The sequence below is a fragment of the Microtus oregoni genome, unplaced genomic scaffold (genome assembly GCF_018167655.1).
Source record: "Microtus oregoni isolate MIOR12 unplaced genomic scaffold, Mior012 000061F_ref0000440, whole genome shotgun sequence".
NCBI classification, from domain to species: domain Eukaryota; kingdom Metazoa; phylum Chordata; class Mammalia; order Rodentia; family Cricetidae; genus Microtus; species Microtus oregoni.
Genome location: NW_024543871.1, coordinates 3,782,657 through 3,809,627, shown reverse-complemented (window position 1 = coordinate 3,809,627; position 26,971 = coordinate 3,782,657). Strand labels below are relative to the sequence as shown.

General features: G+C 38.4%; 1 protein-coding gene across 3 annotated transcripts in view; it reads right to left on the bottom strand.

Moving 5' to 3' along the window:
* Positions 1-26,971, bottom strand: part of Gria3 (glutamate ionotropic receptor AMPA type subunit 3) — a 293,607-nt gene that overhangs the window by 211,452 nt on the left and 55,184 nt on the right. For all 3 annotated transcript variants that reach the window (XM_041640013.1, XM_041640014.1, XM_041640012.1), the window contains exon 3: positions 4,038-4,277. In XM_041640013.1, the coding sequence (XP_041495947.1) occupies positions 4,038-4,277 (240 nt within the window). The remainder of the gene's footprint in view (positions 1-4,037; positions 4,278-26,971) is intronic.

The following is a 26,971-nucleotide window of genomic DNA, read 5'->3' as shown; positions in this document are numbered from 1 at the left end:
CTGAATACACTAAGTCATTAGGAACCATATCAATTGGCATGAATAAATTGGCGAGCTGAGGTGTTGTCATTAGCAGAGAAAGACTATTTATCAGGGGGAACAGAATGCAGGACACGAAGGTGTGAAAGAAGGATAGGCAGAGATGTAGTTTTGCTCCTAGCATGGAGGGCAGGCATAGAGATGTACGGTGAGGAACATTAGGTAAACAAGAAACAGGGAAGTTAATAAAAGGAAAGATTATAGAGAGGGTAGGTGACATACTTAGTCAGTCTCATAATTTTCCTAAGAACTGACCTTTTATGTAGATAGAACCAAATGCATATTTTCTAACTTGTTGTTAATGAAGCAAGGTGACATTTTTATTAAGTGAAGCAGTGACTTGCAAATTCTGAATCAGACTTTCCTCTACAGACAGAAATCAGAGCAGAGCCAGGGTATACCTCAAATTCATTCAGTGTTTGATAACACAAGAGAAAAATGGTCATGTTTGTGCAACATATCTTTTAAACGACCTCCAAGATTTAACCCATTCTTTGGCTTCTTCTTCATTCCTGGACCAAACTAGAGCAGTTCCAACACTGTATATTTAGCTTATTTGAACATAAAGAGGGATCCCTCTTTGTCTTCCACATCTAGTGTAATTTAAACTATTATAAAATTATATTTGATGCTATAATATCTCCCCATCATTTTAGTGCTGATGTAATAGATTATCATTGAAGAAAAAAGAAATAAAACAGATATGTTACTGAGTTATTTCAAGAACTGATTATTATCACATCAGAGATAAGAGGTTGGAGTAGTTTATATCAGACCAAATGAAGTAACAGTGCAGAAGCCATTATGTTAAATGCTAAGTGAATGGTGTGGACAGAGGGGATTCTCTGGGTGTTCAGAGGTAGGCAAGATTTCTTCTCCTCCAAACTGGTTCAGTAAATAGCATCGCCATTTTTACTCCTTAATACCATTCTCTACCTCCAGCTTTGCTCAAGTTGTCATCATTCTGACCTGCATGACGATAATGGCTGTTTTTCCACTGATTTTCCTTAGTTGACCACCCACTCTATTTACTATAAAAAGTTTACATTAATTTGTTTGACCCCTCTGCTTAGAATCTTGCAATACCTTTGCCCTGAAGAATCCACTCTCTTTACCGTGCTTCTTAGTCATACTCCATGACTAAAATATAGCTCTCCTTTATTCTCTGCAGTTTTTGTCCAACCATCCTCCTTTCTTCTCACTAATTTTGAGCCACATTGATCTTCTAATAATTTCTACAGGTTCTATGCACTGACTGTTTCCACATTAGGCTGTGTCCTTCACTTTGTTAGTTACCAGATTATAATGCCATTCCTCATTAAGGCTAGCCATGAATACCCTTTACAAATTAGATCCAAGCATTATAATCTTTGCTTCTTTCATAGAATACTATCTAAATGTACAATTATTTATTATTTACTTGATCTTTCTGTCTCTCTTAGAAGATAAGTTTTATGACTGTAGGAACCATATGTGTCTTATTTACTATTGGAAGCTTAATAACTATTAAATGAATAAGGAGGGAGGTAGAGTTTGTTATGGGGTTAGAAAAATTGAAACAATTTTCTAAGATATAGGAGAGTGTTTCAGGAAGTAGTAGAATAAGTGAAGTTGATAAAGCAGAGGCATGGATGTGGCACATTTTGACAATAGTGACAAATAGGAGGGTGCATAGGGAGAGCTTGACAGTTAATGGGCTCAGGCATAAGCATACTGAATCTTGAAGAATAGACTGTATTTTCTCTCGTGTGGGTAGTAGAAAGTTATTAAAATTTTGGGATAGTTCTTGGTACAGCATTTTGAAAACACTTTCCAAAGTGGACATTAATATTCATGTTTTTGTAATATATTTCTTGAAAACATAATAAGTTAGTCCCACCTGGTAAATAGCTAAAGAGGAAATAAACATTCAATCGGAAATGTTTCTTTTGGATGTCAGATTATACAATTGCTCCAACTATTTAATGAGATGCTTTAAGGATTAAAGGAGGGATAAGAAGCAGACTTAGATGGTGTCAGCTTTCTTTTTCACAGTAGAGGTCTAATGAACAAAAATTGTTTATAGGTGATGGTGAGAGAATGCATGCATTGGGTCTTCTTTGAAATGAATGTAGTTATAGCATTAAGAGAACTGATATTTAATGGAAAAAAGAAGCTTCAGGAGAGAAACTGATGATTTTCAGCCTTTAGTTCTGTAAACTACAATGCTCCAAATTGCATTACATGCAATATATGGAAATTAACTAATTCACTCTCAGTGTTTTGAATGGAAGGAAATGCATTAAAATAGAGTACATCACGAATTAGACATTTTTAAACAATGTTTAAACAATGTTGTTACCCTAGTGAATTAAGACTCTGCTTGAACACACAGAGCTTTGTACTCTGTCCTTTGTCTCTATTCTTTTTAAAAACATAATAATTTTTGGGTTTGAATCTATAATATAGTTACATTATTTTCCTCCTTTCTTTCCCTGCAGCCTTTCATGCACCCTTACCCATTGCTATCTCTCAAATTCATGGTCTACTTTTTAAACTGCTTGTCACACATATAAAAAAATTTCCAAATACATAAATATAATCTCCTCAGTCCATGCAATGTTATGTATAGGTGTATGATCTCAGGACTGACTACTTGGTAGGTCTTTGTTTAGAGTTGAGGCCTCATGATATTCCTGTTTTCCCTTCCTCAAGAAATCCTGATGTAGAGGTTCATTTACTCTAAGGAGCTGTCTCTGAAAATTCTGCTTTTCTTGAATGCTACCTTTTTACAATATTTAAAGCAATCAGAACCTAGTATAGCATGAACTGTCACATAAATGATCTTTTTTTGCTCACACCTATTGGAACTATATTTTATTTAATTCTGTCTTAGAGGTAGAATACACCATTAAAGATAGATGGTAGTTTGCAAAATCATTAGATTGACTCATTGATAGTATCTAAGTTACAATTATTTCCAAGATACAAAGTTTATTGTGTCTGGTATATTATCAAAAGGGATCACAGAACCATAGAATTTTATATATTAAAAAAGGGACACGCCTTAGGAGAGGAGACCAGGTTCAAGAGAGTACCAGAGACTTGGTCAAGATCAGAAAGCTAGTTAGTATCAGAATTCTCAGATCCTGATTGGTGAGTTTCAACCCCTCTTTGCTGGTATGTATCAGAGGCAAAGGCAGGCTTGCCTGTTTTATGATATGATCTGGTGCTGCAGCTAAATCAGAGGAATGTGAAGAATGCTCTTGCTTCTCAGGAGCAAGCTAGCATTTCAAATTATGTTGATGAGAAAGAGCTTTTCTTTAGCTACCCCAGGGACCAGGAAGAAAGACCTTTCATTTCTTTCTTCTGACTCTGAATCTGAAGTGGTAGACTCAGAGAGAACCATCGATATTTAGTCTACAGGCAAATAACTGATATCAGAACACTGATACAACAACATAATTAAGGGCCCTCAGTTTCATTTTGGAAACCAATAGAAACAACTGGATTGGGAGGGCACATTTAGTTGTATTATTATGTGTATGTTTCAACATATTAATTAGTATATCTTGAAAGGACAATCATCACAATCTCGCAAGATTCATTTTCTAACACCTTCCAGATTGGGCTTCCATATCCTGTGTGGCACAGTAGACCACACATATGCACACATAGTAGTACATGGAAGTTTTTAATTTTTTAGATCAAAAACTTTATTTGATAGTATTCTACACTTCGTTTATTTTCCATCAAAGTTTTTTTTGATGAGTTGTCTTACAAAAATTATTTCCACGGTGTATCCCAAATCACATTTTATGAGGAATTTTGTATATGACTTGGATAATTAGGTTATAAGATTACAATTGATTTCTCATGTTTCATTTATTTTGAATACTTAAAATAAACTTAAAGGAGAATTAAACTGTATCTACTGGAAGAAAGGGATGCACTGTGATGACATTTAAAAATCTCTGTCACATGAATACCCATAGAGTAAACTAGATGCGTCTTCTTACCTCGTTCTGTGTCATAGAGGTATACAAACTTCTCCCACTTGTAGTAGCCCAGCAGACTCAGAATGGCCCCCTTCAAGGCCGGGCGCATCTGAATGACAAACTGCACATCTGCATCAGTGGGGAAGCTCGGTGTGACAAATGATGTGTGTAGGGCCCCACAGAAGGAGGTCAGGGTGTTCATTGACATCTGGTCATAGAATCCAAAGATAGCATACACCCCTCTGGAGAACTGGGAGCAGACTGTGAGGAGAAAGAGAGAAATGCATTTCAATAGCTCAGCTGTCCCCCATGGCAGCTTGTAAGGTTAGAAAGCCAATGCACAATTAATCTCTAAATTACCCGTGTCAAAAAGCAAGCAGGCAAACAAACAAACAAACAACAAACGAAAAATAAGATGCCAAGCCTCTAGAGAAATATATAGAACCCTCTGAAAGTCCAGTTGCCCTGCCTGAAAATAAGAAAGAGAAATGTTTATTGGCGAGAATTACATATCTGTGTCTACAGTGGTCAAGAAACTCAGAAAGAAAAGAGGCAGCAGTTGTCTTATTTCATCCAAGTCTCCCTGCTCACCTCCATGGCACTTCAGGCTCTTATCTTCCCACAATGGTTGCCCAATGACCCCTTAGTGTGGTGATACAACTATCAAGGCACACTTGTCTTTCTCGCCTTCAGTTCTTTTCTTTCTAAGTCAATACAGTGGATACAGTTTGAATCAGACTAACCGCCAATGTGTCTGCCTGGAAATGTGCTATTCTTGCTGTTAAATAAAGCTACAACCACGGTTGTATTATGACAAAGACCCTTCACGTAGAGTACTAATTTAGAGGATTTCGGATTGTGGACAGGCTGTGGGAATGAATGACCTCTCAGTGGCTATTGAACCACAGGAGACAGTTGGCTGCTTGGTCTGCCCAGGCATAATTGGCCAAGTTCTACTTTGATCCTATTCCATTTATCTGGTGGACTCATTAGCCTAAATAGAAAAATTTCTTTGCCCCCTCATTGTTGTCAGTTTTCCTTCATTTCAAAGTGGACCATGCCACTGCCTCTTCTCTCTTCTAGCCCAGAGGAGCTTAAAAAAATTGAACCAATTTCAATATTAGCTTCAGTAGAACATAATTAGCAAAGCAAATCAGCTACAACAACACTGTGTGGTGCATTCCCAAATGAAGTGGAAATGATCTTTCGATTATCTGCACCACTGCTCCCTTCCATTCAAGCGAAGCAGACATAACAGGCATAATGCAATGTGATTTAAGAGGTCCTGCCTGGTCTCCCTTATCTGCTATGAAACCATCGATTTCTTTGTTAGGCTCATTTCTTTCCTTTTATGGCGTTAAAAAAGACTGTGGCTTGGGAGAAGGATTAAGTAGAATCATTAAAGCCATTATTATGGTGAAACAAATTAATATGTCCAATTAGTTGTTGAGATTAGTGGGAAAGCAGAAGGATGAGTGGTTATGGGAATGACTGGGTCAGAGAAGAGAATGATCATGTCTGATATCCTCCCTGAGAGGAGAAATAGTAAAGGCATTCAGCAACATAATGAAAGAAAACATTGAAAGTAGAAGGTAGGCAAGTAGAGAAGAATCCAAATAATTTCTTCATAACATTATGAGAAATCGAGTTCTTGATACCTGTGGTATCTTGTTCTCCATACATGCTGTTTAAATCTATGTTGGTTAGGGTCACTCACTGAGCAAACCAACTTGTCATTAGCTTGAGGGAGACATCTCAAAGATTATCATTTACTCCCTCATCTCTAGGACCATCTCCAGCATAGTAGACCACCTCCTTTAATTGTAGAAATTCTAAATGACTTCAAGACATATGGACAGGAAAATTCTTTATATTAATTAAAGAATGGCAACTAGTACATTGATTGGGGGTACTAGAAGATGAGAACCAAAGGGAGTACTTAGAACCAAAAAGATCTTTGGTTTTCATGCAGGGAAATACTAAGGTTATCATGAAAGGAAATGTTAAGGAAAATTCCATTCTATGTTTCATTATGTAAATGGAGGGTTTGTGATATCAGGTCAAATAATGACCAATAATAATGCTTATAGGCATACTAATGATAAAAAAGCACACAGCAGTAACAGTAATAGTTATTTAAAATAAGAAGAATCAGTGAGTGATAAATAATATTTATCTAGGGACTGTGTTTACTAGTACAACTCTAATCTCACTTAATTTCTCCATGGACCTTATAAAGTATCGATTCCTTTACTATTCAGTTGCTAATTTAGAGATCAAAAAAGTTGCAGTTACTAAGTAAATAAATGAGCACTCTGAAACTTAAAATCCTTGCAGTCCAAATCCAACAGTATCGTTAAATAAATATTCACATGTATGAGATAGAGTTTTCATATTTAGCAAATATAGATTTCCAATTAAATTTTCATTTAATATACATAATAAATTAATTTTCGTACAAGCATGCTTCAAATTCATATAGTAAAGCTTACTTGTTATTTATCTGAAATTTAAATTCAACTAATTGAACATCTTTATTTTACTTATAATTCAAGAAAGATGTCCCTATGAATGGCTATGGAGCTAAAAGGTTTGAACAAGCAATCATGATCCTTCAAACAAAATGATTTAGAGGAAAACTGATAGTTGTCAGCTCCATACTAACTAGAAAACCTGAAAAGTAAGACCCCAGGGGCCCTGCGTAAAACAGGCTTTGAAGAAATACAACATGTTTTTAGCATAGAGAACCCCATTCTAACTAGTTTATTTTTGACAAAAAAAATGAAAGGAAATTACAGTGATGAGATTCTGGATAATAGAAAAATAAGTGTTGTTTTCCTCTTATATCTATTATTTTGAGACTAAGGAGTCATTTATGAAGCTTTCATACTTCATTGAATTTGCTTATTTATTTAGAGTATAATAAATAACCAGAAACTCATCACTCAATCCAAGAAGTGTAACATAGCTAATGACTTTTTAGCTGTATGTGTCTTTTCTCTTTGGCTTGTCTGACAAACTTTTCCCAAGTCCTAAAGACAGACATGTGATGGTGGATATCAGCAAGTGTTAAGAGAACCTCAGTAAATGTTCTACTATCTTCACATGTAATGCAAAGGCCTAGCAAATACTGACACTTCTAGAGGGTTTCCTTTGTTCCATACACTGCAGAAAATGTAGATAACACAAATACAAGGCTCAGAGAACATGAGGTCATTGGGGAGAGCTGACACAAGAGGACAGTGGTAGTAGCTTCTGAAAGAAGCTGGAACACAGAGTACTTTGGTGGGGCCTCTCATAAGAGATTCTTGTAATATTCTGTGGCTACAAAGGGTACAACTGAAATGGAACACTGAACTTACTCACAGAATAATCTCTATTTTACACACACATACATATACACAGTATATGTGCATACATACCAATATTAATATTACTGTACTTAATTATATGTAATATATAACATCAGTATTGGAAAGAAGAGGTTGTAAATTTAAAAGGGAGTTAGGGGAAGTAGAGGAGTTAGAAGGGGAGAGAGAGGTAGATATGATGAAAATACTGTACTTATGTATAAAATTCTCAGAAGTTTAATTGAACAGAAAGTATGTTTTTAGATTCCTAGAGTGAACTGGAAGGAATCTAATGAGCTCTTTCCTTATTTATAGCTTTTTCAAGCATAGTTACTGGTGTTGGAAACCTTTGAAATAAAAATTTTTAGATAGAGTCTCGCTATGTATCCCTGACTGTCCTAGTATTTGCTATGTAGAACAGGTTAGCGTCAAACTCACATAGAATGGTCTACCTCTGTCTCCCAAGAGCTGGTATTAAAGACATATGTCACCAGCCCTGCTTGAAATGAAATTTTATGTGTGAAAGTCTAATACCTATATAGAAAGATAAATATATAAAAGAGGCGAAATGGGGCTCATGTGTTTGAAGAGATTTCCACTGGTCTTACATTCCTTACCATAAAGAAACTGTGATATAAAAAAGTGTCTTCTTTAAGGTTGCACAATGAATTATGAATAAGGCTGTTAGAAATGCTTTACCAGCATGTCCTCAGCATCCCTATTCCGGAGTTATCTAGGGCAGTGTGGATTAGGATTTGCCTATCATGAAAGTAACTTACCTTCAATTCTTTATTCTCAGTCAAAGGGATATATAGATGTATCCCAGCTACCTTTCTCAGCTCCTTCCAGCACCCAGAACCAACAAGAGCCAGTGGCAGGTTGGTGACACTTTTGGTACTTGAGACTTTTTGTGGGATGTCTGTTTGCTGAATCCTTAGTGAACCATACCCATTTCTTCTACATCCTAGAAGACAGTCCTTGGTAAAATACCGACGGAAGAGAAATTTATCTTGGTAATGTTATAAAGGCATTAGGAAGAAGATATCTTTTAAGACAGGCAGATATTGGTTCCAATAAGCAGCATGACTTAATGTTGATTAGTTAGTATCTGTGAGCCTTGGATAGGAGCTCTGTGATATATGTAGGTTTCAAATTAGATTCTTGTGATGATTAGTATTGTTTGCCACCTTGACAAGATCTGGAAATAACCCAAGAGTAAAACCAGTGGACATGGAGCTGCTAGGCTGTTTAATTGAGATGGAAAGAGCCACCCTAAATATGAGTGGCACCATTCCATGGGTTGGTTTCCTGGACTGAATAAAAAGGATGAACCAAAACGATCTCCAGCATTCATCTATCTCTGTTTCCTGACTATGGGTACAATGTGACCAGCCATATGATGCTCCAGGATCCCATGAATTCCCTATCATGTTTGACTTACCCTTGAACTGGGAGTCAAAATAAACTCTTCCTTATGTTGTTTTTGTCAGTGTTTTTCACAGCAATGGGAGAAGTAACTAATATAAGCATAGATGTTCAAATAGTGTATCTATTGGTTGTTCTGTGACTTTGACCTTGTTTCTTTTTTATAGAATTCAAACAGTTATAGTACCTGTGTTAGCACCATTGTGAAAATGAAACTGAGTAAATCGATGAGAGGCATCTAGTGTGGGTATATAGAGATACTCCATTAATACTAGCTCTTAATTTTCTCAAAATGTTAATTGGGTTTCAACTATGAGCTAGATGGGCACTCATAGAGGAATGAATAACTATCATCTTCTCATACATCTTAATTATTATTGATAGGAAAGTCCAACAAATGATATAAATAGGTAAAACATGAAAGGATGTTAACTTCATATAGTCAGCTATTATTCCCTTGGCATACTTTGCTCTCTTTTAACTCTATCAAAGTCTCCCTCCAGCAGTCATTGCCCCCAATCTCACACTGCATGTCTAGGTAGCACAGGCTGGCTTCTCTCTTGCCTGTTCAATCCATTTCTTCACTGCTCTTTGCCATCTCGACCCTGGGTAATAACTGGTTACAAAAGAAATCCTGCTAATTTGGCTCAAGAATGTGCTATTGTCCTCTGCCTCTTGTTCTCCCTATATAATGCCAGTGTGCAGGTAAAATGCTTTTCTGGCCGGAGGCCTCTGAACTTTCTTGATGTGAAAAAGATTAGTTGTCTTTTTCTTAGGAATGCCTATCTCCGTCTTTCCCCACTTACAAAACCTAAGTGCTTCCCATTGAAGATGTCATTTTTGACTATCTCCTGCTTTCCTAAGGACTGTATTGTAATGTTCCAGCTGTGCTCCCTTCAGTGGAGAGTGACAAGCAACGCTAGATCCAGCTGTCATGCTTGTATTTATAGTTCCCCAAATCTGTAAGACTGGGACAGGTACCATTAATGTACAGCATAGTATCTAATTACACCACACATATTCCAAAAGCTGTAATTAAAAATGTCAAACAACTCAATTATTCTAAATATCCAAATAACAATATTGTGGATGGTTTATAGAACATTTTTTCATACCCCTTTGAATCAAATGGAAAAAAGGAAACTGAAGTCTCTTGCTGACTTAACATGTGAAGCAAACATGAAGCAGAACAATAGAGCTATGAAGGAACTGATCCAGATGGATCATAAGAAGCTTCTTTATATAACACCAGAGTATAATGAATTCTAGAAGATTAGTGAAGCACAACACTGGAGACACTTGAAGAGATCATATAAAGTAATGATTTCTGAAGCTGTTCCATTAGTTCACTGTGGATTTCCAGTCTGGTGAAATGAGTATATGTGTATGGTGTGTTTCTGTGGTGTGTGTGTGTATGTATGTGTGTGTGTTATGTTGGGGATAAGGTCAATGTCATACACAGGGAGACATACTCAGACAAACTCACTTGAAAAGTTTTATTCATTAGTTCAATGACAACTCACACATAGGACAGGTCCTCACACATACTTTTGTTCTTTGTATTGTTTTATTTTGTTTATGATTTTTTGAGACAAGGTTTCTCTATGTAACCATCCTGGCTATTCTCTAGTTCCATCTGTTCAATAAAGATGTTTTCAAAGACATTATCACTGGCCCTCTTATACCAAACATAATGTTCTTTCAACAAATATTTACAAAAGATAAACCCTACTATGTGCCAGGCAGCCGAATTTCAACTCATTTTACTTCCATGTGACTAAATTTTAAGTAGATACTTATGGAGTTCCAGATCTAGATTTCTAACTCCTCACTAAACAACTCAGGGGCATCACAGATTGAGCATACTGTTTTCTTATTGACATCTTCATCCCATGAATCTCCTCTCTTATCCATGTTTCTCCTAACCTGTCACTCTTTATCTACTGTAAAGTCTGAAAGGTCATATTGGTCCCCACTTTCTCCCCCACTCATTTGTTCTACTATTTTAAAATGTTTCATATACTTAGCTTCTAACCCAGTGGTTCTTAATGCTGGGTGAGACCTTTTAATATAGTTCCTCATGTTGTGACCCTCAACCATAAAATTTATTTTCTTGCTACTTCATAACTTTAATTTTGCTTCTGTTGTGAAATGTATTGTCAATATCTGTGTTTTCTGATGGTTGCAGGCAATCCCTGTGGAAGGGTCATTTGGTGTAGGAGGTCCTTCTGTTTATGTGTTGTTTTCATTGGCTAATGAATAAAGAAACTATTTTAGGCCTGATGGGGCAGAACTTAGTTAGGCGGAGTAGACAGAACTGAATGCTGGGAAGAAGAGCAGAGTGGCAGACACTATGGATCTCCTGCCTGAGACGGGTGCTGGTTAGAATTTTGCTGGTAAGCCACCATCACGTGGCAATACACAGATTAATAAAGATAGGTTAAATCAAGATGTAAGAATTAGCCAGTAAAAAACTAGAGCTAATGGGCCAAGTAGTAATTTAATGAATACAGTCTCTCTGTGGTTATTTCAGGTGTAAGCTAGCCGGGCGGCTGGATGGAACAAGGGCCCCCCTCCCCATGCAACAGTCTTTTGACTCCCAAAGGGTCGTGACACACAGGTTGAGAACCACTGTTCTTAAAGCATGAAGAATATTTATCCTTGATTCATTTTTAGTGCATGCTCTCAGTCTTTTTATAATATGGACAATAGTCTCTTAACTGGGCTTATGCTTGCAGTATTTTTCCTTTTTCACATTCCTCTTCTCATTTATGTTCTGAATGATTGGTCAAAATATAGGCATCTTAATTTCTATTTACTCCTGTAAATTAGTTAATAATGGACCAGTGAAAATAATTTTGCAAATGAGTCAACTTGAGGTTTCTCAACTTTGACACTATTGGCATTTTGTTTTGGATATCATTATGGGAGTTGTCTTATACACTATAGGGTATTTAGTAACATCCTTGGCCTCTATTTTTGAACACTTCTTCACTGCAGTGATAATAAGTCAAATATGCCTCAAAACCCGTTTGCTGTTTTCAAGAGACTTCTATCTGTCCCACACTTTGAGAAACATAAATTCAGCTGATGATTTCTTTTCTGAATAGAAAAAAACCCTAACCCAAATGATAATATATAGATGTCTACAAAATCCCTAAAGAGTCCTTTTAATGGTGGAAGCTTAGGGAAAGTAGATATTTTTAAAGACTTCAAAACTTACCAAAGAAGTACTTACATCCCTGGCCTTGAGTTTTGATAGTCTATATTTAATCTGGGTGGACGAGAAGGGCAACTAGATAGAAAAAAGATGTGGTCGAGCTTGTGCGGAAAGGAAGTTAGCTTATGGCAGCCCTGGGTTTATACAGATCACTTCCCACTAGCTGCAATGGCCTTTGGTCTTGTAGTTTCATAACTGTATGGGTGTTCATAGTTTTGAGTCAGAACAAGGTGTCAACCCCACTCTCCAGCTGATGATTCCATGGTCTAATTACTGTTTTAGGGTTAATTTCCTTGAACATTCTGTTCTGCTCTCAGGAGTGCACTTCCTTTTGACAGTCTAACTAGTTATTTTTGCAATTATGTGGCTTTTATATCTAAATGTCAAGAAAGAAAACACTTATTATCAACATTTTATCTTTCTTGAATATAATGGCTTATAAACACAACATTAACATACAAATGCATGTATTTTGAAAAATTCATTTTTCACCTTTAACTATAAATGGTCTTTCTAAAACAACACTGTTAGAAATGTCCAGGAAGGTACTGAAATGGGTCAACACCTTTTAAATTTTTAAAGCTTGATAGTAGGATACGTGTCTAAAATTTGTTTGTTTATTCATTAATTAATTCATTTGTTCATCTAATAAAGTTTGAATTTCTACTACATGACAAGCATTGCTCTAATGACAACCCCAGATACCTTGGTTGCCTCTCACTGAGCCTGTTATTTCACTGAACTTCTAGGCCTGTCATTTGTAACATCTGTCCTGCCTACTTCATAGGGGTATGCAAAGAATAAATGAAAGTAGCTGAAATTCCTTTAGAAAAATGATCAAAACTGCTCTCTGGGTGTCAGTGAGTAAGCAGTATTGGTACTGAGTTCCTAGGAATCATCATGGTCTTTATAAATAACTAAGCAGGATTTCATTCTTCTCAGCTTTGCTCTCTGCCATTACCACGTATCACTGTCAATCATCGAACATAGTCACGGGCCCATCTTGACTTGCAACTCACTTAACATGGGAACTATCAAGACTCTTAATTGAAAAACTAATTGAGCCACTGATCCGTTCATTGTAAATAAAGTAATTTCTATAGCTAGGTGGAAAACAGATGCTCTTATGGTGCCTTAAATTCAGCTCTAGAATTTGTCATGGACGGGTAAGAGCTTCAAGCTTGGTAACATGCCATAAATGATTTGAAAAACGTTTCTTTCATTTTGTAGCTCATGCTGTGGGGGAGAGAGAAGGCCTCCAAATAAAAGCAATTCTTAAAATATTTTCTTTGGTTTACTGTAGTTTATGTCTGTAGGTCATTTTTATAGACTTGAAAAATTCACAATTTAAAGATCATATAAAGTAATAAAATAGTCTAATTATCAGTTACAAATTCACATTCTGTTTTAATTTTCTCACACATTCTTTTTCTTTAGACAGAGTCTTTCTATAGTTCTGTTATCCACTTCAGTTTTGAACTTTTGTCCTCATGCAATGCTTCTGCCTCAGCCTCTTACATTGTTGTGATAATGGGCGTGTTTCATTAGGCCCAGCCTTTCTCATATTTTTCATGTATCTGTTAGGCTTGGCTAACCCCTCTAATATCGCCTCTGTAACTAGATTGACATACCACGTCCTCTTAAATAAGGCTGATGATTATTGCCTTGGCCTGTCAGAAAACAATGCATTCTATTTTTACATGATTCTATTAGAAATGTCCTTATTTTATGGAGCACAAATCTGCCTTCCTGTAGCTTTCACCATCTGTTGATCCTTTCTAGAGGCCGGGGTTGAAGCTCAAATATTTAATTCATACTTTAATAGCACACCATCAGACATATGCAGATATGACTCCTTTTCTTCAGACTAACTTCCCTTTGTACCAGCTATTCTTCAGATGTGTAAAATGGATCCATATCCAGGCCACCCTCACTCTACCCATCCTCCTCTGAATATGTTCCATTTTGTCAAATCCTACTCACATCCTACTTGGAGTGTGTGGCCAGGATTGAGTATAACTGCTAGTGGGTTGATCTCATCAATAAACAAATAAATATAAAACCTAACTGATCTGTCACCCTCATGTTGGTATACAAATGACATATTTGTCAGTGCTGCCTACAATAGGAATGATTTTTTTTTTGAAAATCCCACTATATGGATTTATAGAATAGCTTCTTACTTTGTGGTCTTGAATGTATAAGTCATATGAATTATTAAGAATTTCTGGGGCACACTGGAGCGCTGGACTGAGCTCCCAAGGTCCCAATGAGGAGCAGAAGGAGGGAGAACATGAGCAAAGAAGTCGGGACCACGAGGGGTGCACCCACCCACTGAGACAGTGGAGCTGATCTACTGGGAGCTCACCAAGGCCAGCTGGACTGTGACTGAAAAAGCATGGGATAAAACCGGACTCTCTGAACATGGCGAACAATGAGGGCTGATGAGAAGCCAAGGACAATGGCATGGGGTTTTGATCATACTTAATGTGCTGGCTTTGTGGGAGCCTAGCCAGTTTGGATGTTCACCTTCCTAGGTATGGACGGAGGGGGGAGGACCTAGGACTTACCACAGGGCAGGGAACCCTGACTGCTCTTTGGACTGGAGAGGGAGGGGGAGAGGAGTGGGGGGAGGGGGAGAAGGGTGGGAGGAGGGGGAGAAGGGTGGTAGGAGGCGGAGGGAAATGGGAGGCTGGGAGGAGGCAGAAACTTGTCTTTTTTTCCTTTTCTCAATAAAAAACCTTAAAAAAAAGAATTTCTGGGGCTGGAGAAATAACTCTGTGGTTATGAGTACTTATTGCTTTTGCAGAGAACCCAAGTTCAGATCTTAGCACCCATTCTGGGCAGTTCACAACTGACTGTAACTCCAGCTTTAAGGAAGCCAATGACTTCTTACAGCTTCCATAGTCTTCTACACCTACAGACATATAAAAATTTTCTGTCATGGCAGGTACCTCACAAACATGGATATATGCTGTCAACATTTTTTTTGCACTTAAAAGACTTCTATGTCTTTAAAATATTGTCATAGTTTTGACCCATTTTCTTGGGAGTAATTTAAAACCTGATTTGATTAATAAGTTTATTCACTTTTGTTCTCAGTTATACGTCATTTGCAAACTGACCAGCTAGCTTTAAATAGTGATATCTAAGTTATTGACAAAATGCTAAAGATGGTACAGTTAAGGACTGTATTGCTCAGAGAGCTAATTCCTTCTTCACCCCTAAACTTTCCAGGATGAGGAGGATTAGGTAATAAATACTCTGACTAGAGTTCCTTAGTCCTGCAAATATATCATTCAAACACTTGGAGTTTAGGCAGTAAAAATGATTGACCCTGACCTTAGTTTTTTTTCAACCTGTTCCTAAGCACAAAGATGGAATTATTTTCTCACCATTTCTGACCATGTATCTTCTGAGAGGAAAGGGGATATTGAGACAGAGAAGTGTCTTTTGGTGAAAAATAAGGGAACACCCTTCTTCCTAGAATTTCGAACATTGTGTTATTACTTAAGATCGAAAGCTGACTCAGTACTCTTTACCGTTTTGAATCAAATCACCGGCTCATTTTTGCAGGTACAATAACTGCTACCTGACCAGCTCTTAAATTCCATGGTCCCCAACATTTCGGGTTTCCAGAAAACTCTTTTTTTGAAAAAAAAAAAGTTAAGTAACCTTGTGAAGATTTTCAAATGCAGTCCTGATGGAACACTACTCTTGAAAAGTCATCAGGTCTCTCATAAAACCCAGGCTTGGTGTTCATAAAAAAATTTACCTTATTACTCCAATAGATATCTATCCTGTAGTGATATTTCATTTGTATTTTAGTAAATAAAGCTTGCCTGAAGATCAGAGAGTAAAACAGCCCCACTAGTCAGCCTTACAGACCAGGCAAAGGTGACACACACTTTAATCCCAGTAGTCACACTAGTTTGCCATAAAAACCGGGCAGTAGTAGTGCACGACTTTAATCCCAGCCCTAGGTAGGAATATAAAGTGGGAGAAGACAGCTCTCAGACAGTCTCATTCTGAGATTCCTGGAGGCAGGATAGGCATTTCCGATGGAGGTAGAGGTAAGAGCCAGTGTCTGGCTGTTTTGCTTTTCTGAGTTTCAGGTTGAACCCCAATTTCTCCTTCTGGGTTTCAATTAATCGTGCTGCCCCGTTCAGTTTCTATCCCTTTAAATATGGCCTAACAGCCCAAAGCAAACAAACAAGCAACCAAAACCAAAAAAATATTTCAATCTAGAAAAAAAGGTGAGTTTAGATTAAAGGCATTTTTGCTAACTTAAATTCAACTGATTAAATTATCAAATTTTCATTTGCTAACAATTTCCTAAATATATGTAATACATTTCAGTAATTTCTACCTCCTCACCACACTCTTACAACTTCCTTTTCTTATGTTCCATTTTGTCAAATCCTACTCACATCCTACTTGGAGTGTGTGGCCAGGATTGAGTATAACTGCTAGTGGGTTGATCTCATCAATAAACAAATAAATATAAAACCTAACTGATCTGTCACCCTCATGTTGGTATACAAATGACATATTTGTCAGTGCTGCCTACAATAGGAATGATTTTTTTTTTGAAAATCCCACTATATGGATTTATAGAATAGCTTCTTACTTTGTGGTCTTGAATGTATAAGTCATATGAATTATTAAGAATTTCTGGGGCACACTGGAGCGCTGGACTGAGCTCCCAAGGTCCCAATGAGGAGCAGAAGGAGGGAGAACATGAGCAAAGAAGTCGGGACCACGAGGGGTGCACCCACCCACTGAGACAGTGGAGCTGATCTACTGGGAGCTCACCAAGGCCAGCTGGACTGTGACTGAAAAAGCATGGGATAAAACCGGACTCTCTGAACATGGCGAACAATGAGGGCTGATGAGAAGCCAAGGACAATGGCATGGGGTTTTGATCATACTTAATGTGCTGGCTTTGTGGGAGCCTAGCCAGTTTGGATGTTCACCTTCCTAGGTATGGACGGAGGGGGGAGGACCTAGGACTTACCACAGGGCAGGGAACCCTGACTGCTCTTTGGACTGGAGAGGGAGGGGGAGAGGAGTGGGGGGAGGGGGAGAAGGGTGGGAGGAGGGGGAGAAGGGTGGTAGGAGGCGGAGGGAAATGGGAGGCTGGGAGGAGGCAGAAACTTGTTTTTTTTTCCTTTTCTCAATAAAAAACCTTAAAAAAAAGAATTTCTGGGGCTGGAGAAATAACTCTGTGGTTATGAGTACTTATTGCTTTTGCAGAGAACCCAAGTTCAGATCTTTGCACCCATTCTGGGCAGTTCACAACTGACTGTAACTCCAGTGCACGACTTTAATCCCAGCCCTAGGTAGGAATATAAAGTGGGAGAAGACAGCTCTCAGACAGTCTCATTCTGAGATTCCTGGAGGCAGGATAGGCATTTCCGATGGAGGTAGAGGTAAGAGCCAGTGTCTGGCTGTTTTGCTTTTCTGAGTTTCAGGTTGAACCCCAATTTCTCCTTCTGGGTTTCAATTAATCGTGCTGCCCCGTTCAGTTTCTATCCCTTTAAATATGGCCTAACAGCCCAAAGCAAACAAACAAGCAACCAAAACCAAAAAAATATTTCAATCTAGAAAAAAAGGTGAGTTTAGATTAAAGGCATTTTTGCTAACTTAAATTCAACTGATTAAATTATCAAATTTTCATTTGCTAACAATTTCCTAAATATATGTAATACATTTCAGTAATTTCTACCTCCTCACCACACTCTTACAACTTCCTTTTCTTATGTAACCCTTCTTCTTCCTAAGAAGATCCCCTCCAACTATCCTGTTTAGTTTTTGTACATGGACCACTGAACGTAATTAGGACTGGCTTGCCTAGTGAACAGGAAGCTATTTACTGGAGTATGGACTACTTTTTATTATCTTGGCCATTGGGGTCTCTGAAGAATTGTGTACCTCAAAATCACTTGAAGGCTTTCACTGAGGGCCCTGCTGTTATCTGTTTGAAAGGTATTTTCATTGAGAGCAGTTGTTTAGGTTTGATATGAGAACTAAGACCTCTAAAACTGGCTTTTTTATATCCTTAATAGCCCTTTGGCTAATGAGACAAAGACATTCATTGTTAGGCAGGCATTTTGGCTCTGGGAGGTAATTTAGAAAAAGCTCTAGATTTTTAAAATACTACTAATGAAAGATGGGCTGTTACTCAAAATGTGTTTCTTATACCTAGGGATTAGACATGTTTTGTCCAATCTGGTAGCTATTAACCATACGTAACAAATTACATTTAAATTAATATAACTTAGCTAGGTGTGAGAGGGGCACATGACTACAATCCCTGAGCATGGGAGACTTGAGTGAGAGAATCAATGATAGCTCAAGGTCTGCCTGGAATACTTTGTGGTTTCAAGCTAGCCTGGGCTACCAAGTGAAACCCGGTCTCAAAAATTTAGTGTTGGAAAGATGGCTCAGCAGCTAAAGATACATGCTACAGAAGCCTGAAGATATGAAGTTATTTTCTGGAAGTAATGTGAAAGTAAAAAGAGAGAACTGGCTTCTATCACCTGCAACCTCAGTGGAAATCTAATGCACAAGCTGCAAATTCACAGAGATAGCCAAGGGAGAGAGGACCAAGAGAAAATACAAACAGCTTCTCCAGCCAGCCAAAAGGCAAGCTTTCTGCAGAGAGGACCAAGAAAGGATCCTGATGCAAAGGCTGTGACTACACAGAGAAGACCAAGAGAGGAGCTCTGAAGCACGGGCTGAGAATGCACAGAGTGAACCAAGAGAGCAGACCAAAAGAGGGGGCCAAGAAAGACCCAAGTAGCTCCCTAAGACACAGACAGCGTCAGTACAGAGCAGACCAAGAACAGTTCCCAAAGACACATAGCAACTGCAAGGATTAGACCAAGAGGCAAAGACATTGCATGGACCAATTGGAGGAAGACATGGGTAGACACCAATGCAAGAATCCATTCAACAACCTAAAAAACAACATGGTAACACCAGAACCCAGGGTCAAATAACAGGGAGGCTTGAACATCCTAACCCAGAAGAAACAGGAGAAGATGACTTTAAGCATAACTTAAATGGATAATGGAGACCTTTAAAGAGGAAATGAAAAATTCTCTTAAAAAGTGGAGGAAAAGCCGAGCAAAAATTATTAGAAATCAATAAATCTTTCAAATAAACCTAAGAAACCCAAGAAAAGAAGCAATCAAATAGGTGAAACAAACAGGTCAAGACCTGAAGACTGAAATAGAAGCAATAAAGAAAACACAAACTGAGTGAATTCTGGATATGGAAAATCTGGGTAAATTAATAGGAACTACAGAGGCAGGCATAACCAACAGAATATAAGAGATGAAAGAGAGAATCTCAGGTGCTGAAGATACTATAGAGGAAATAGATTCGTCAGTCAAAGAAAACATTAAATCTAACAAATTCTTTTTTGTTTTATTATTTTGTTAAAAATTTTTATATAATTTTTTTTATAAAAATTCCACCTCCTCCCCTCCTTCCATTGCCTTTCACCAACCCCCCCCCCTCTCCAGTCCAAAGAGCAGTCAGGGTTTCCTGCCCTGTGGGAAGTCCAAGGTCCTCCCACCTGATCTAACAAATTCTTAACACAAAACATCCAGGAAATCTGGGACACCATGAAAAGACCAAATCTTAGAATAATAGGGATAGAAGAGGGAGAAGAACTCCAGCTCAAAGACAAAGAAAATATTCAACAAAATCATAGGAGAAAAACCCCCAACCTAAAAGAAGGAAATCCCTATGAAGGTACAAGAAGCTTACAGAACACCAAATAGACTTGAACCAAAAAAAGGCCCATTGCCATATAATAATCAAAAGGCAAAATATACAGAATAAGCAAAGAATATTAAGAGCTGCAAAAGAAAATAGTCAAGAAACATATAAATACAGACCTATCAGAATTAAACCCAACTTCTCAGTGGAAACCATAAAAGCCAGAAGGTCCTGGACAGATGTGCTACAAACACTGAGAGACCATGGATGCAAGCCCAGACTACTATACCCAGCAAAACATTCAATCACCATCAATGGAGGAAACAAGATATTCCATGACAAAACCAGATTAAAAAAATACCTACCCACAAATCCAACCCTACAGAAAGTACTAGAAAGAAAACTCTAACCCAGGGAAGCTAACAGAACCCACAGAAACACAGGCAACAGATAACCACACAGCAGCAAACCCCAAAGAAGGGAAACACACAAACACTACCACTGAAAAGTAACAGGAATTAACAATCACTGGTCATTAATATCTTTTAATATTAATGGACTCAACATCAAACTAAATGGAGAGAAGCTCCCAGTGATCCCACTGAAATCAGGAGTAAGACAAGGCCGTCCACTCTCTCCATATCTATTCAATATAGTTTTTGAGGTCCTAGATAGAGCAATAAGACACCAAAAGGAGATCAAGGGAATACAAATTGAAAAAGAAGTCAAACTCTATTTGCTGATGATATGATAGTTTACATAAGCAACCCCAAAAATTCTACCAAGAAACTTCTACAACTCATAAACACTTTCAGTAATGTAGCAGGATACGTGATTAACTAAAAAAAATCAGTAACCCTTCTGTACACAGATAATAAAAGGGCTGGGAAAGAAATCAGAGAAACAACACCCTTCACAATAGCCACAAATAGCATAAAATATCTCAGAGTAACTCTAACCAAACAAGTAGAAGACATGACTTCAAATCTTTGAAGAAAGAAATTTAAAAGACACCAGAAAGTGGAAAGATCTTCCATGCAGAAATAAAAATAGTAATAATGGCAATCTTACCAAAAGCAATCTACAGATTCAATGCAATGTCCATCAAAATCACAACAAATTTCTTCACAGACCTCTAAAGAACAGTACTCAACTTCATATGGAAAAGCAAAAAAACAAAAACAAAACAAACAACAACAACAACAACAAAAAACCCAGGATAGCCAAAACAATCCTGTACAATAAAAGAACTTTTTGAGGTATCACAATCCCTGATTTAAAACTCTACTACAGAGCTACAGTACTGAAAAAAAAAACCTGGTATTGGCATAAGAACAGACAAGAGGACCAATGGAACTGAATCAAAGACCCAGATATTAATCCACACACCTTCGAAAACCTGATTTTTGACAAAGAAGCAAAAAGTATTAAATGGAAAAAAGCAAGCATATTTAACAAATGGTGCTGGAATAACTGGATATCAACATGTAGAAGAATGCAGAGACCCGTATTTTTCCCATGCACAAAACTCAAGTTCAAATGGATTAAAGACTTCAATACAAATCTGACCATACTTGAACCTGATAGAAGAGAAAGTGGGAAGTAGTCTTCAGTGCGTGGGCACATGAGTCCATTTCCTAAAGTATAATACCACTAGCACGAACACTGAGAGGAACAATAAATAAATGGGAACTCCTGAAATTGAGAAGCTTCTGTAAAGCAAAGGCACAGTCAAGACAAAAAGGAAGCCTGTGGAATGGGAAAAGATCTTCACCAATCAGTCAGAGGACTGATCTACAAAATATATAAAGAGCTCAAGAAATTAGGTATCAAAATTTCAAATACCCCCTTAAAAATGGGATACAGAACTAAACAGAGAATTCTTAACAGAAGAATCTCAAATGGCCAAAAGACACTTAAGTAAATGTTTAATATCTTTATTCATTAGGGAAATGCAAATCAAAACTACTCTGAGATACCATCTTACACCAGTCAGAATGGCTAAGATGAAAAACACCAATGATATCTTATGCTGGGGAAGATGTGGAGTAAGGGGAGCATTCCTCCATTGCTGATGGGAATGCAAACTTGTAGAACCTCTCTGGAAATCAGTATGACATTTTCTCGGAAAATTATGAATCAACCTACCTCAGGATCCAGCGATACCACTCTTGGGCATATACCCAAAGGATGCTCAATCACACTACAAGAACATTTGTTCAGCTATGTTCATAGCAGCATTATCTGTAATGGCCAGAACCTGGAAACAATCTAGATGCTGCTCAAGAGAAGAATGGATAAAGAAAATGTGGTACATTTACACAATGGAGTACTACTCAGTGGTAAAAAAAATGACATCTTGAAATTTGCATGCAAATAGATGGAACTAGAAAAAAAACATCCTGAGTGAGGTAAGGAGAAGGAGAACTTGAGGTAATAGGATAGTCGAGATGGAAGAAGGACAGAGATGAGAGCAAGGAAAGAGATATTTTGATTGAGGGAGCCATTATGAGGCTAGCAAGAAACCTGACACTAGAGAAATTCCCAGGAATCCACAAGGATGACCCTAGCTAAGACCCTAAGGAATAGAGGAGAGGGAGCCCGATGAGGCCTTGCCCTGTAGTCAGATTGATAAATATCTTAAATGTCACCAAAGAACCTTCATCCAGAAACTGATAGAAACAGAGGAAGAGACCCATAGCAGAGCACTGGGATGAGGTCCCAAAGTCCAGTTGAAGAGTGGGAGGAGTGAGAATATGAGCAAAGAGATCAAGACCATGATGGGGACAATCACTGAAACAGTTTATCTGAGCTAATGAGAGCTCACCAACTCCAGCCAGACAGGGAAGGAACCAGCATAGGACCAAACTACACCCTCTGAATGTGGGTGACAGTGGTATGGCTGGGGAAAAAATTCAGGGCCAGTGGCCATGGCACCAGAATTTATCCCCACTGTGTGTACTGGCTTTTGGGGAACCAGTTCTCTTTGGATAGATACCTTGCTCAGCTTAGATATAGTAGGGAGTGCCTTTTACTTTCCCCAAAACAATGTGCCTTACCTTCTCTGAGGAGTGGATGGGGGCTGGGGTGAGGGGGAAGGTGGAAGAAGGGAATGGGAACTGGGATTGGTATGTAAAATGAAAAAAGACTTTTTTTAAAAAAAAAGAAAAATATGAGAGACAGCTGACTCCATATCTCTCACATACACACACTTTAAATACTAAAGTTAAGTGAGTTTAAAGTAAATACAGTAAAAGATTCTCTTTGTTGGTCACATTAGATACATTTCACATGGTCCATGGGCAGTAACTTCCAGAATGGGCAATTACCGTGAATCATGTCCATCATCACAGATAGTACTAGCCTAACAGGTCCTATTGAAGTTCTCCTTACCCCCACTAACATATATGTTTAGAGCCTAGTTTACTCTGTACTTATTCAGTACTCCTTCTGGGCAATGTGCTAGCTGCTTTCCTATCCTCCTTTGCTGAGGACAGGGATAGTGTCTAAAGATTAATGACAACTGCAATGTGGAGGCACTTATTAACTCAGTAACCTTGGAGTCTACCGTAAGAGCCCATGAAAAAGCTTTCTGCCTTTGTCTTCTCTATTGACAACTACAAGGTGGAGAATGATTTTCGTTAGCTAGGATGATGAAGGCCTTCACAAAGCTGCAAATGGGGGTGGAAGGTGAGCATAGAAGTCTGCACTACATATAACTTCTTCAGTCTCATTGGCTTATATTCGCCATCTAACTGAGACCACGCACTAAGAAAATAAACAAAACATAGCAGAAGACTAAGAAAATATCTGGGCCTCCTAGGAGAACATCTCTCTGTTTGGAGATAGCACGGTAGGGTGAAACTTCGCCTGAAAAAACAATGCTGGGTGCTAGGTGGCAGAGACAAAGAAGGGTAAACTGGCTAACAACAACCCCTGTCACCACTGCCATCTGCCAGGGGGTAAGTTCTGATCTTTTCTTCCTTTTGATCAGATATGGAAATTCAAACCAGCTATGTGCTTTGAGCGTGGCACTTCCGCAGACTTTGTAAACTACAGTTTTATTGAGCAGTATCAGGCAATCATAGAGAAGTTCCCCTTTGTAAGACCTCCTGCTGGGAGCTTCTGGCAGCAACCTAACCTCACACTTGTTCTTTACTTTTCTCTGCTCTCTCTGTCTCTCTCTGTGTCTCTGTCTCTGCATGTGTGTGTGTTCTTGGTGTTTTCAACATCCTTACTTTCCTTTTGTTTTAGACCAAAGTGGAGAGTTCAGGGAGAATGGAAACAGTAAATGAAAGCTAATCCTTGTTTCCCTTTCCCTATAGTAATGTTTTTGCAAACTGCAGGACACAACCCATTAGTGACTTATGAAATCATTATAGTGAGTCATGACCTAACATCTAAAAACTAAGTGAAGTAGGACGGAAAATGCTACAGAGTAACTATATGGTAAAGGGAAATACTGTTTCCGGAGCCTGAAGCACTGGTTATCAAACACATCTGTTAAATGTGTTTCTTTATTGGCTCACACAGTTGTGCCACCATTCTCTGTCCCAAGCTGAATACTGCTTTCCTACACAGAATTTGTACCTTCATTGCTTATAGCCTGTGAGAGGTGACATCATACTCCTTTTCCTGTTCCCCCAGTCCCTCTCTCTTCTCCAGACCCTCTGAGCACCTTCTAGATACATTGCCCCTCACACACTTGAGAGATCATTGAATTGGTGTCTGATGATGAGAGCAGAAGGGCTTTCTTCTCTTTCTGACTCAGCTAGCAATGATTAGGGAAGTTTTGAGGTAAGAAGGTGAACACATGTTCCCACAGAAATATTTGAATGTAATGGGGTTGGGTTGCTCATTACACCACCCAGCCTTCAGTTCCAGCCTAGTTATATATGCTTCAACTAGCATCTCTGGCACTCAAGGCCACCTGCATGTCTGCCAAGTTATACCTCTTGTTTTCCAGCTCAATCCATTTGTGAAGCGAGAAGAGAAGCCACTGATGCAGAACATCATTTAAATGGATTCCCGCTCTAACCTCTTGCTGCAACACACAACATGTGAATCTTCTTCCGCCGACCCCACAGCTGCTCCTTCGGTGGCTTTAAAGGAAGTGTGTATCTTCTGAAGCACCTAACTTGCTCCATGGGGAATAATCTAACTACTAAAAATAGCTAGAAATAGGGAGCATCCAGTAAGCACATGAACTGTGTAGCATGTAGTTTCTTCTGCAGATGAAGTAAGTTAGACTTTCCAGTGCTTTGCTGCTCAGTCACACGTGAACTTGTAAATTTTGTGTGCTATCAGTGAATACATCAGACCACATCAAAGTTGTCCATTTCCTTAAGAGAAAGAGGAATTAGGACTCTGTGATTCTCTTGAAAATTGCCATGCAAAATTAAAAGCTTCAGATTTTCAAGTAACAATGGCATTTCCCAAGAAAATCTGCATATTCTGTCATAAAAAATATTCAAGATAGTCCTCAGAGGTTGTCTAAGGACATGCAAGGAAGATACTGAGTACTCTCATTTTAGGTATTGGAACTCGGAGAACCTGGGCCCTGTGCTCCATATTGCTTATTAGATATAGTCTAAATCTTTCATCTTAAAATTGGTGCTAAGAAATTTTAGCAAGAAGCTATATGCAATAGCCACATAATAGGTATTCAGAAAGTAGTGCTTGATTTCTATTACATAGTTCCCCATTATTAAAACTTAAGAACTATCCAAATTTATTTTCCATAGTTCGTCTTCATACATCTTCTGTTCTAACTGGTCTTTCTATGCTTTCTCCACTGTTTGCTCATGCTGCATGCTAATCATTAAATGTCAGTCCATGAAGTCTCTGCCATTCTGAATTTTGCTCACCTTCAGAAGCCTAACTGAAACTTTCCCTCCATGGAGCCACAGGTAGCTCCCTCAGCCTCTACAAGGCCTTTTCTTTCTCTGAGTGACAGCTGCGCTCATCCTGATATCCTCATTTCCATGTTGGATAGTAACATGCCAATGCCCAAGAAGCTTTTGGAGAGTGAAGAAATGTGCTCTGTTTATTTTGAGTCAGGCATTGCATAATTTGCTTCATACTCTAGACTCTTAAGAACTGATGGCATACATTGGTCCTGAGAAGCAAACTTCTCTATTTCTATTTCCCATGACACTGCTGACTCCATCTGGGACCTTCATTTCACCTTTTCCTGAGCGTCAGCTTCTAGGCAGCATGCTGACAAAGGCAGTGTTTATATACCCTAACGTGACGTTGTGTATTATCCATAATGAATATAAAATATGAAGATCTATGGGAAACCCATTATTATAGGAATGATAATAATTACAGTTGTAGTTAGTTAAATTGTTCCCCAAGTCATATAGAAGACGCCCTCTCTGAGGGGAGGGGAAAAACAGAGTTCCATACCAGCAATTAGGCAATTATGAGTATTTTTTCATTGCTTGTGCTTTTTGGTTCTGTACACAACTTGGGTTTTGCTGTCTTTTGGCTTTTTACATGGAAAAGTTGGTTTAAAAATCCCTTTTTACAAGACTTAGTCTCCTTAAAACAATGATGCAACGCTGTCATCTTCATCCTTGTAGCTTCTGCTTCAGCCCCAAACTCTTTCTCACTTTGCTTTCCATCTACGTCTAGGAAGGCGTTACAGATCCAGAGTGGTGTGGGTACTGAATCTAAGTGTCAGCGAGGCAGCAATGACAGGATTCGAGGCTGGCACAGTAAGGGCAGAGTGCTGAGAAGGTTATAGAGACAATAAAACTTTCACTATGGAAGAATCTTTGGGCCCATGAAATTCTTGAAGAGGCCCCAATAAAATTTGGAGGAACTGTCTGTCAACATACATGTGAACTTTTCCCCTAGATGCAGGAGCACTTCTCTTTAGTCCAGTGTGGAGGGAGAGCGATGAGCTCGCGGTAGCTCTCTCCTCCCCGTGGACCTCCAGCAAACACTGTTTAAGGGAAGCCTCTTTGAGTCTCATCTGTCTTTCCCTTTCCTTACTTACCTGAGCGCCTCAACCATTGTGCAAAGTAAAGTTTTGTAAAGCCTTCTGCAATTTCTAAGTCAAATCCTTTTCGTGCATCATTACTTTCCAGAATATCTGAATGAATGAATACATTTGTTGACAAAACGTAAGTGAATGACGACACAATTTCCCATCTCTCTCATCCACACTGTTAATACCGAAGTGTATTGTCACTCAGTAAATAAATCTTTTCGTGGCTGCC